The 12,837-nt window shown below is 32.4% G+C and overlaps 1 protein-coding gene across 1 annotated transcript; it reads left to right on the forward strand.

Moving 5' to 3' along the window:
• The first annotated feature begins 9,226 nt into the window (after positions 1-9,226).
• On the forward strand, positions 9,227-12,564 carry LOC104900784 (glucan endo-1,3-beta-glucosidase 5). The gene is made up of 2 exons (XM_010688299.4): positions 9,227-9,865; positions 11,241-12,564. The coding sequence occupies exons 1-2, from the start codon at positions 9,528-9,530 to the stop codon at positions 12,346-12,348; spliced, it is 1,446 nt and encodes a 481-aa protein (XP_010686601.2). The 5' UTR covers positions 9,227-9,527; the 3' UTR covers positions 12,349-12,564.
• The last annotated feature ends 273 nt before the right edge of the window (positions 12,565-12,837 follow it).

Below are 12,837 nucleotides of genomic sequence, written 5' to 3' on the forward strand. Positions count from 1 at the left end.
AGTGGGTTATCTATTGTATGAGTTATAACTGACAAAAAGTGGTAATTACCTTGATACATATGAATACCATTTCAATTGTTTTAACTATATACAAACTACAATAAAGTGGCTTTGATAAAATAATTTTTTTACCCTTCTTATTTGAGGAAAGGATGGAGTGACCAAATGATAAAAATGAAACTCTCAGCTTCTAGTCAGATGAAAAATGTTATCCCTTTTCCTCTAAGAGATTTAATTGAAACACTTAACCAACAAACTCAAATAATTAAATGAAAAGAAGACAGAATAATACGAAAAAATGAATCCATTATTTGATGCTTACCATCCAAACGTAATCTCTAATGACAGAAAATGATGTTTTGTACATAAAAAGCATATCTCTAATATATGGCAAGTAGGTAAAAAAGATCATTTAATATAAGATAAGTATATGACAAGCAAGGAAAAAAGATCATCTATATAATACTATAAAGCAATAAGGATTTGCTTATGTGTCATGTCTATGTTAAAAATGCTGAGGTGTCAAACTTTTGTATAAACTTCAAACTTAAAAATTAATGATGTGTCATGCCTTTAGTTTCTCACAATAAAACTCTCAATGAGAGTGTCCACGTGGCAATACAAACTATTTTGGCCGAAAATTATATGAAAAATGCAAAAAAATCGTGATTTGTGTTTGATTGATTTTTTAAATTAGGCAATTAATATCATGGCATCATATGAGATTTCCGGAAATCAAGCAAATTCCATTTATAAATTAATGTGATTGATGTTAATTATGGGTACAATTACATAATTCAAAATTCAAATTAATATTGGTGTTGGCCGAAAATTTTAATTGTCATGCATATAGGGTATTTACGAAAATTTTACTAACCAACTAAATACGGGAAGTAATTTAAATTATCAATCAATCTTAATTATTGCCTCCCTTAATGATAATTGTCAATCAATCAGTTAATTTAAATTGATACTATCCGAAATTATGTTACCAATCAATCAATCAATAGTTATTCTGATTGTCAATCAACCATAATTTTGGATACTAATTACCTAAATAACGTAAATATGCAAAATAAACGTATCATTTTTTTGTATAAATAGTGTCGTTTTCTCTTCAAACATCCCAACCCATTTTCGGATTTTCAATTTGCATATTGATGTCAACTTCTTCCCCTATCTCTACATCAATATTATGTTCTCCTCCAAACATAATAGAAACAGAAAATCCATCCAAAAAATTGTCCGCTAAAGTTGAATATTCGAATTTTTTAGATATTGAATCTATGGTTTTAACTCTTTTTCGTGGAGGCCATTTTTATTTCCACAACATGTCCAGTATGTTTACATATCATTTTAATAAACGCAATGAAGTTTGGGCTTATGTTGAAGACGTTAAGACAACAATACATGGTTATCGTCCGTATTTTGATTTTTCGAACATGATGTTATATGATCTACAATGCATTCCATCAAGAGCTTACAAGATTGATGATGAGTATTTTGAAGAGTTTGATTAAACAATACGGAATGTTGTGGCGTTAACAACAAAGTATTGGTTGATTATCTTTCAATTGATTAAAACGTAGTAATTAAAGTCGCTATGTAGTTGTCATATAACATTTTTATTATCGATAACGTTTTTAATTTATTTTGTTTCATATTTATTTTTAGTATGTAGTTGTAATAAGATGATTTACATCTTTATGCCCTTTTTTCTATGTACTTATTTCTCTTTCTCTTATGTCATTATCAATTTATTAACTACTTTGTCCAATGTATTGGTTTTGATGATGCATTGATAGTTCAATTCTAATACTTTGACCCATATAAATTCTTCACCATCATTTCAATAAAAACAATAACCTCCTAAATTTATTGCAAAAGACACATCAAATGGCAAAAAATTTTGTCCCCAACTACATATCCATCTCTTTATATATAGTATAGCTCTATTGTTTTTCAATTCACACCAAAATATAATTTTCGGCTCTCTCCTTTTCTTTATTTTTCTCTCTTGAAATTCCATTATTATCAACACATAAATCATGGATCCTCAAATTGCCAAGCATGTTAAAGATGTCAATGACTTAGTGATCGGTTATTGTGAGCTTGACACGTAGGATTTCGGATTTTATTTTAGATAATGGTATAGATTGTTCACATAAATTTGGTTTAACTAAATTGATTTGACTTATCAAAATTATTAGAGTTGATTTCGATTGAATTGATTTATAATGAATTGAACATTATATGTTAGAACTATTCGATTGTTTAAGTAATTGACATTAATAACCATCATTGTGCGTATAAAATGGCGAGGTAATGATAATATTGAAATATAGATTTATCATGGTCACGATGAAAGAATTAGATAGATTTACTTTGTATGTGAATAGTGCAAAACTCCCATTTTCTAAGAGAGAATATAAACACATAGGGCTTATAGAATAAACATGTAAAGTTGGACGTTAGAACAATAACAAATTAAAAAAAATTGTTAAGTTCCTAAATTATTATCATTACTATTAGTTATGATTTAATTCAATTCAGTTCAATTTAGTTGCAATCAGTTCATTTCAGATCAGTTACAATCAGTTCAGTTTAATTGCAATCATCAGTATAATTCAGTTGTTTTATGCCGAATAGAACAGACCCTAACATGACTTATTAAATTAATAGAAATATCCTTATTTTTTATTTTTCTTTTTACTCGGCAATATTTTTGCACCATATTTATAACTTTAACACCTAATCATCCAACTGTTACTTCTATGCCACCCAATAAAACTGTCATTAATGTTAGTTTGCTGACAGACACAATTGCTACACATTTTTATATTATATAAAGGTTGAAAATTTTGCTTAGGTGAATGTAGACAAGGTCATAAAAATCCTATGTGTCAATTAAACACCAATTTTTTGCTCTTAAGGAATAAATAGGTGGCACAATGAAATTCGAATGGGAGAGATTTGAGCAAATCAACCAAGATTATGGTTAATTTGAGTGATTTTAGGTTTAAATTAGGCAATTACTATCATCAAATCTCTATGTATATAATCAATACTAAATCTTTGCCTTTTTGATTTATTTGATTGATATGGAAAACGTAATTTATGTTAAGGATTTGAAATTCTCAGTTAACTTAAATTTTGGGAATCTCATTAATCCCCAATCAACCTTAATTTCGGATTATCAAAATCATTGCCTTTTTAACGCCTGAAATAATTTTATAAGAGGCAAACAACTTCTAAACTAGGTTCCACCACAAACCTTACACTTAATATCAATTCCTTCGTCTGTTTATTTACATCTCCATGTTCAAATGTGATAGGTTGTGGGTAGTGGGTTTATTTGCTATAGGATTTATTTAATCGAAGGAGTTGCATCATTGGTAAAAATAAAGTGGAGAATTGATGCATGTTCTCTTCGGCATAAAACAGCTGAACTGAATAGTGATATGTGAGAATAAAAGTATTATCGTCCAGAGCTGAACTGAAATGAAAATAAGTTGAGGAGAACAGGTCTGAGTATAAGCAAGCAAGAACTACATGAAATTAGAAAAAAGAATTAGCAAGAACTTCTAAAATTTCTTTTTTAGCATCAAAGGAACCTGATATATATATATATATATATATATATATATATATATATATATTATATATATAATATATATATATATATATATATATATATATATATATATATATATATAATATTATATATATATATATATATATATATATATATATATATATATATATATATATATATATATCAAAGTACTTTCTTTATCCATGAAAACTAAGAGACTAAATAGCCGGTATATCAAAGGAAGTAATTTTCCAATATGTTTTCTTTTTCTATACACTCATTGCTTTGGAATATGAATTACTTTCATATGAATAACAGGAGAAGTAATAACCTGGGTGACACAAAATATAGGGCAAAATGACTCGAAATCGCAAATCATTTGTGTTGTAAATGAATAATTGACAAGCAAGAAATCTTTTCGTAAATTACTATAAAAATCAAAATATTATAATATTATACATAATCGGAGGCCATTGAGTGCCATGAGGTGGTGAGAAGTGATGGTGCATGACGACAAGAAAGAGAGAGATAGGGAGAGATGGAGAGAAGGGGTGATTGGGACTGTTGGAAGGAGGTGTATGGCTGAGTGCCAATATTAGTGTAATATGTGAAGTTAAATCAATGTTAATATGTGACTTCCTTTAAATATGTAATAAAGCAATAAATACTCCCGTGCATTATGCACGGGTCTTAAAACTAGTTTAATATATATGACAATTTAAAATTCATTAAGGGTATATCAGATTTTTTGTGAGGGGACACCATTTTCCTTCCCCCTTCACTTATATAATAGAGATTATTAACAATAATATCCTCCGACAAAGAAAAAGAAGGAAGGCAAGACCACCCATAAATATAGCTAAGACTAGCAAAAACATCCAACGAACACTTAAATAACAGATGATTAGCATCCTTAGACGAGTGATTACAGAAAACACACTCCTGAGGAAGGAACACATGGCATTTATCCAACCTCGCTTTAGTCGACGATCCATCCTCACAAATTTTCCAAAGAAAAGTTATAGCTTTAGGGGGGATCTTCGGACCCCAAATCCAATTAAAGGGCTTAAAAGGGGGTGGATCAATGGCCAAATCTTGAACTGATAATGTGATATCCCATATTTTTTTAGTATTTATTCAAGTAATTAAAATATCTATTTTCTAATATAAATATTTTCAGCACAGGGTATTTTAGTAACTTCACTCGTTTTTAAATTATTTTGGCGGGAGATGACGCCAAAATTGGATTTGTTAAACTTCTGGTTTTAAATCCTAGTCAAAAATTTTCAAAAAAGAAAAAACAAATTAAAAAATAAATTTTTTTGGGCCATATTTTTTGACGGGATTTCTAGTAAATGGGGAGTGCGAGTTTTGTTTTCCTAAAACTTTCAAATTTAAGATGGAGGTTACATATCTTGGTTTCATCTCCTATTTTATGGTGAAGGTTATAAATTATTTAATTTTAAAAATTAAGTACTACTTATTCTACTCCTATAAATACCCCATACCTTAAGCCATCTTTTGCACATAAAATTTTTGAAGAATCCATACTCGATCTCTCTCTCTCTCTCTTACTTTAAAGTTTTTCCTTCTATTCTTATCTATTCTAGTTTTATAGTATTTCTTATTCAAGTTTCAACTTTCTTCAATTTAAGAAAAAAAAAATCATGTTTCTTACTTAAAAATATTATGCTCATGATAAGTTATTCATGTTTAATCATGATTAAGTTCATGTGATAAATTACTAAGTGAAGATACTAGTATACTCTTAGTGCAAGATCAAGGTACGTTATGTAGCTAGATCTTTCGAAATGTGGTTTTTTTTATGTGGTAATTTTTTATTATTCACTCTTGGAGGTGAAAAGAAGGAATAATTTCATCAATTATTTTTATATAAAAGTTCTGTTATCTTTTTTAAAAAATTAAATTAATTTTTTTTACAAGGAAAGGTTGATTGGTTTTATAAACTTTGAATATTCAAAAAGTTGTTTATGAAAAAAGAAGGTTTATTTATGACTTATACATCAATTTATTATAATTACCGCTTGATTTATATCAAGAGGGGTTTATTCATGACTTACATGTCATATTATTATTATTATTATTATTATTATTATTGTTATTATTATTTTTATTATATTATTATTATTATTATTGTTATTATAATAATAATAATTATTATTATTATTATTATTATTATTATTATTATTATTACCGCTTGATTAACATCAAGAAGGGTTCATGTTTCAAAGTCCACTTGTTAATTGGCAATTATTATTACCTCTTGATATAGATCCGTGATGGGATGACTAGCTCGGGGCTGTGCACACTTAGGAAATAGAATGGGAGATAAAAAGATGAATTATTTTCAAGATTATTTTTAATCCAAGTTATTTGAAAAGAGTTTGTTCTTAAAAAGTTATTCTTGAATTATTATTCAAGTGTTTGGAAAGAGTTTGTTCTTAAAAGGTTATTCTTGAACTATTATTAAAGTGTTTGAAAATAGTTTATTCTTAAAGATTTATTCTTGAATTATTAGCAATGGAGTTTTCAAAACGAACAATGTTGCTGACTAACAAATGTGTTACTTATCTAGTACATTTCGTACTCAATTTTATACCGACGCGTATTTCCTTTTTCCTATTTGGATTTGCCGTGTTTACCTATTAGTAAGTAGTTTTGCAGGTGAAATTTGGATGTGCATGTGAGCATACTAGGAAAGGGATCTTCACCTAGATTAGGGCATATTATTTATTTTGAGTATTGAGACCATATTTACTTTTATTAATAAAGAAGTTTATTACTTTTGGTTAAAGTCTTCCGCTGCAAGTTATTTAGTTAGTTAGTAGTTGGTTGTCGAAAGTGTGTTAGTCACGTGGCGGTAATACTCCTAAATTACTCAAATATTATTTATTAAATTATTTATTTAAAAGTGAGTAATTTGGGGGTGTTACAAATAAAACCCCTCTTACTAAGTGTATTGGTTGAAACTGATTTTTTTAAAACTAATTTTTCCATTATTCTTACTAAGTGTATTTTTTTTAAAAGAAAACTTTGTGATCTACGAATATTTCCTACCTAAAGTATCGGTGTTGTATTAAGAAACTGATTGATTAGGAACTAGGGGGTGTTTGGTTGGGGGTGTTGTGGAAAGGGTAAGGAAATCAGGGAACCTGATTCTCTTGTTGTTTGTTTGCTCATCAATGAAACCCTTTACCCTCTCCTTACCCCCAAAATCCTCTACTTTCATTCCCCTAACCCCCAAGGGTTTCACTTACCCTTTCTTTGACTCATAATTGACCATGTATTTGACCATCCAACCATCACTTGAACTAACCACTAAACCACATTTGACCAACTAACCACCACCACCTGCGCACCCTACCACCACAACTCGACACCTCCACCACAACACACCCTACCACCACAAACCAGCCGTCGAGTAACATCACTATCATCCACCACCTAGACCACCACTCACTCACAAGGCACAAATCCTAGAAAAAAAATTAGAAGAACAACGCAACAACGGCGGGAAAAGCAAGGGGAGAAGGCGGCAACGTAGAGAAGGGGAGGGGGAGAAAGCGACCGTGCGACGCAAGGGAGAGGGAGAAAGCGACGACGTAGAGAACAAGTGAGGAGAAAGCGATAGCGTGGCGCAGGGAGAGGGTGAAAACGACGGTGCAGTGGAGGGGGTGAACACGACAACGCACCGCAGGGAAGGGGAGAAGATGGACACGACGGCTCAGGGGAGGGAGGGGGAACACCCGACGGCTCAGGGGAGGGAGGGGGAACACGCGACGACAACAAGGGGAGGGGGTGACGAGGTGGCGTTACTGGGGTGGGGAGGCGGCGGGGGAACAACAAAAGAGGAAGGAATGGTGGTGCTATGGTGGGAGAAGGATAAGAGGATGAAGAAAGAGGATTGACATTATACTAACCAAACGCCACTCTAGATTTAAGGGTTTTGATTTCTTTGCCCTTATACCCCTTTCTTGATTCCATTCCTTTTACCCATAGCAACCAGACATCTCCTTACTATTATGTAAACTTTTGATTTATCAACAAGACACGTACATTATCAATTTTTCTATTGTTTTATCTTATATGTAGTCGCATGCATAGGATAAATCATTTCATTTGTTTGATCACAAGTCTTTAACTTAAATTAAAATTCTTTTTAAAATTATAATATATATATATTTAATAATCGACTAATTAATCTACTAATATAAGAGAGCTTTTTGGCAAATAATGCATATTTTTTGGTTGTGGACCCATCCATTATATCTTGTCACCACAAGTATCAAAGAGGACCACTACTATAGCCTCAAAGGTACATATATAAAATAAGAACTTATTCGCCAATATAATGTTCTAGTGATCTTTCATGTTTATGATTTATATTTCAACACATAATATAATACTTGGGACGACTATGGTTTAAAAAAGTGGTTGATGGTTTTATTGACTTGGGAACATGGGTGCAAATATAAAATAAATGTACAACATACAAATACAATTTAAATATAGTAGATTCACACAAAACTTGATGTTGTCAAGATATAGGTGAATTTGTTCCCTTCACTTATTCTCACACGTTTTTATACTTGTTGGTCTTTGAACCTAAATTCATTTAACAGTAAATAAATTATTTTATTGAAAAACATCACATCAACTTTTTTTAAATCCATAGCTAATCGACTTATTATCTAAAATGAAAATCTTATACAATCCACCAGACTTTTTATTTACAACCCACTTAATTATTTAAGTACTCCTACCTCTTTAGGCTCTTTTCATATATGATGCACCGACTCTAGCACTTGTCTCTATGCTTCAATTTTTTTTCTTTTATATTTTTACTTTCTTACTATTTAGTAAAAAGAATGAATATCATTATAAACTTTCTTACTATTTACTAATTCAAAACATCTTGAATGGATTGTGTTCACAATAATTTATAGTGCACCGAAACTGACATTATCACACAAAAACTGATTATATTAGAAAAATAAGCGACTATACGAAAACGAACTCCATCAAAAACTTGACTATATCAAATGGAAACTGACTTTATGAAATAAAAACTGACTAATATAATTTCCGATGTACGATAAGTTACTATGAACCAATTTCATTTAAGTTTTTTTTTTAATAATTACTACTTCATTTAATCTTAATACACATATAGGATTGTAACAAGACACTACTCCCTCCGTCCCATAATATAAGTCCCATTTCCTTTTAAAGTGTCCCAAAATATAAGTCTTGTTTCTATTTTCAATCAATAATTATACCCAAAATACCCTCATGAAAATAATTTAACTCCCAAAGTCCTCATAATTTCAGCTTCCAATGCATCATTATTAATGATAAAATAGAATCTCATAACCCATTAAACTCCTCTACACATTAAACTATGCAATATTAATGTTAAGTTTTTATTTTTTGTTAAAAAGAAAAAAACAATGTAAGTGTTTCCCAATAAAAATGAATCTTTTATTTAAGTAAAACAAGATTCTAATTTACCTTAATTCTCGTGTAAAAACAGAATCATTACTTATATCATGAGACGGAGGGATTATTATTTTTTTGTTTGTCAAACAAAACACTTCACTGAAAACACCAAAATCTAAAAATTGGCTAAAAAAGGCCAAAAATAAAGATCACCAGGAGAAAATTTTCTCCATTACCTACTCTCTCTCAGTCACTCTCAAAAATTCTCCATTACCTACTCTCAGTCTCTAACTCTCACATGTTGTGGAGTGTGGACTGTGCATTTTGCGTCTCCTCCACCATTTTTGTCTTTCTTCGAGCAACTTTAGCTTCACCTTAGTCAAAAATCAAAACCAATGTCTCCTTCATATCCTTCCACATTCAAGGCATAAATAAATTCACCCTCTTTCTTCAAAATTGTAAGCAGGTAAATATGGTAGCAGTAGTAACAACAGTAATATTATTAGTATTATTAGGCATGGTAAAAGAAGGTGAAGCAGCAATAGGAGTGAACTGGGGAACACTGTCACATCACAGAGCATCAGCTAAGACAGTGGTGGATCTATTGCAGAACAATAAGATCTCTAAAGTTAAACTCTTTGATGCAGATTCTCAAGTTCTTAATGCTCTTAGAGGAAGCCAAATCCAAGTTATGGTTGGCATTCCTAATCAGTTTTTGTCTCTTTTTAGCTCTTCTCCACCTGATGCTGATTCTTGGGTTCGCCATAACCTCTCTTTTTACCTCTCCGCCAAACCTCCAGTCGATATCAGGTCTTTCTCCTTTCCTTTTCATTTTCGTTTATGATCTCGGCGTTGATTATACGCCTGATGGTACACCCAAGACTATTTTTTCTCATTTGGAGCTCGTTCTTTTGTATGAATTTGCTCATTCAAATGAGCAAAATAAATAACATTGATGACCCGTTTGGTAGTTGGTTATAAATGGTGGTAATATGAATGAATTTGTGTATAAATTTATGAAGAATATCATTGTCTATTATATGGTAATGCTAATTTATCCGAAAGTGTCTACTTTTCTTCTTGAATTTTCAATTCCCATCCAATAACACCTTGTAGGTGGTAATGAGGGGTAATAAAAATTGCTTCTCCTTGTAGACAAAAACACAAGTTTAGGAGTGAGATTGTTTGCCATGAAGAAAAAGTGCCTCTCTATGGAGATATTAGGGTGCTTCCCTAATAACATTACACTTAAAATCCATTCCTATTACTGTAATTTGTTAACGACTACCAAACGGGTTGTGAGTGTATCATGCTTACAGTATACTTGGTTGGGAAAATGACTAAATAAGAGCTTTTGTAGTAAATTACTAAAATATTGTTAGTGCCGGATCCAGGATTTTAAATTTTGGTGTGACACCAACGGTTAAGAAACTCTTAACAAATTAAACTGACATTTGAAATTCAAATTTTGAGGTTTATACAAACTAGACTTTATTTGTTGAGTTGTTTGTTCTTTTTATTTTGATTTTCTAGAGACTACTGCAAAGTGCAAACTGTAGTATAAGGATTTTTCAAGAGTTTGAGTACAATAGGATGGTACAATTAGAGCTATTCAAGTACAATGGGATAAGAGTTCTGAAATTATATTTATTAAAAGGAATTTCTTGTTAAGATGTAGAATGTAGAATCCTTATTATGATTTATGAAGACTTTGAATTACCCAACCTTTAAAACAATTGCGCCTCAGAACTTTTAGCTGTAGTTTTCCCTTTGTCCAAGGTCTCCAAATTTTAGTATTGTTGTCAATTCATATCTTTAGGAAGCTACCAAACGAAACAACCTCCAGAAAATTGAAGTTTATCATAACAATTAGGAGCTATGAAATCAGATATATCAAGCGACTCTGCTTCAATTCGTGTTGGTATTCGTACTTATGCAGTTTTGCTTTCTGAACACATTGCAACTGGTGGTTGTTGTTGCCTCTTGTCACCTTGTCCACTGCTACTGTACCTCAATTTGTTGGTATCTTGTGTTTCACTTCTAAGATATGACCATCTTAAAGATGGCTCTATCATGGTTCCACTTCTTAAGTGGAATTTAGAACCTTAGCTGGCAGTGCTGTAACTATTATTGTTACTGTGAACTTGGGGAAGTAGTGGATAACATATTCTTGCTCTATTTCCAGGTATGTAGCTGTTGGAAACGAGCCCTTTCTCACCAGCTACTCTGGCCAATTTCAGTCTTATGTTGTGCCAGCATTGCTCAACTTGCAGCAGTCATTGGTTAGAGCAAATCTTGCCGGATCTGTTAAGCTATTAGTCCCCTGTAATGCTGATGCGTACGAGTCATCTTTGCCTTCTCAGGGAACCTTTCGCCCTGAACTCACCCAGATTATGACCCAACTTGTTTCCTTCCTCAATTCCAATGGTTCTCCATTTGTTGTCAACATCTACCCTTTCTTGAGTCTCTATGGAAATTCAGATTTCCCCCAAGAGTATGCTTTTTTTGCAGGGACTAACCATCCCGTGATTGATGGACCAAATGTCTACTACAATGCCTTTGACGGAAACTATGACACTTTAGTTGCAGCACTTAACAAAATTGGGTATGGTCAGATACCCATTGTAATCGGCGAGGTCGGTTGGCCTACAGATGGAGCCTTTGGTGCTAATCTTACAGCTGCTAGGGTCTTTAATCAGGGCCTTATAAATCATGTCCTTAGCAACAAAGGGACTCCTCTCAGGCCGGGTGCCCCACCATCGGACATTTATCTTTTCAGCCTGTTTGATGAAGACTCAAAGAGCACCCTCCCTGGGAACTTTGAGAGGCACTGGGGAATTTTCTCTTTTGATGGGCAGGCTAAGTATGAACTGAATCTTGGTCTAGGTGGTGGCTCTTTGAAGAATGCTAAGGAAGTCACATATCTCCCGGCTAGATGGTGCATTGCAAATCCATCAAAGGATCTGTCCGGTGTGTCAAACCATATTAAACTTGCTTGTACTGTTGCTGACTGCACTAGACTTAATTATGGTGGTTCCTGCAATGGAATTGGGGTAAAAGAAAACATCTCTTACGCATTCAATAGCTACTATCAGCAGCAGAAACAAGATGTACAGAGTTGTGACTTTGATGGCCTTGGTGTGGTCACTTTCTTGGATCCTTCAGTTGGAGAATGTCGATTTCTTGTTGGTATCTCAGACTCTGATTCTTCCTCAAGTCATGGACTGTGTGGCAGATGGATAAATATATGGACATTGTTAATCTTTTCAGGGAGTATTGCTTTTCTACTCTAGGCACTGCATAGGACGAGTTTATAACAGGGGCCTTACGCTTTGCATATCATACGAGTTTCACAACATCTCATTTAACAGAATTACAGGCTTGTATTTAATTTACGGCTTATGCTACTTAGTGTAGGTATTAAAGGTGCAACAATACTACTATGTTGTATGTTCGCGCTCTCTAAAGATTGAGATTATCCGAGCATAGGCTATACGTCTTTGAAACTATACAGTGTCCATGAGCATAGGCAGTAGGCTAGTCAAACCGCGCACTGAGGAACTTCTAAAATCTGGTTATACTATTGCAAGCACGCAAGACACTGATGTTCATAGGATGAGATTTGTTTTTTTTCTTGTTAGTTATTACTTCCTCCGTTTCGTTTTAAATGTAACAAATGGGTATTATTTGTGAGATGTAAAATATTCATTTGTTACATTTAAAATGAAACGGAAGAAGTACCTTGGATGGATTTGGATACTTCCTTTCGATAAGGTATTCCC

Source organism: Beta vulgaris, chromosome 8, assembly GCF_026745355.1.
Source record: "Beta vulgaris subsp. vulgaris cultivar EL10 chromosome 8, EL10.2, whole genome shotgun sequence".
NCBI lineage: Eukaryota > Viridiplantae > Streptophyta > Magnoliopsida > Caryophyllales > Amaranthaceae > Beta > Beta vulgaris.

What these genes read in the sequence shown, in the direction of transcription:
- LOC104900784 (XM_010688299.4), top strand. Translation starts at nt 9,528, where the DNA reads ATGGTAGCAGTAGTAACAACAGTAATATTATTAGTATTATTAGGCATG. An exon ending in AAACCTCCAGTCGATATCAG is followed by an intron (nt 9,866 to 11,240) that starts GTCTTTCTCCTT and finishes CTCTATTTCCAG; the next exon opens with GTATGTAGCTGTTGGAAACG.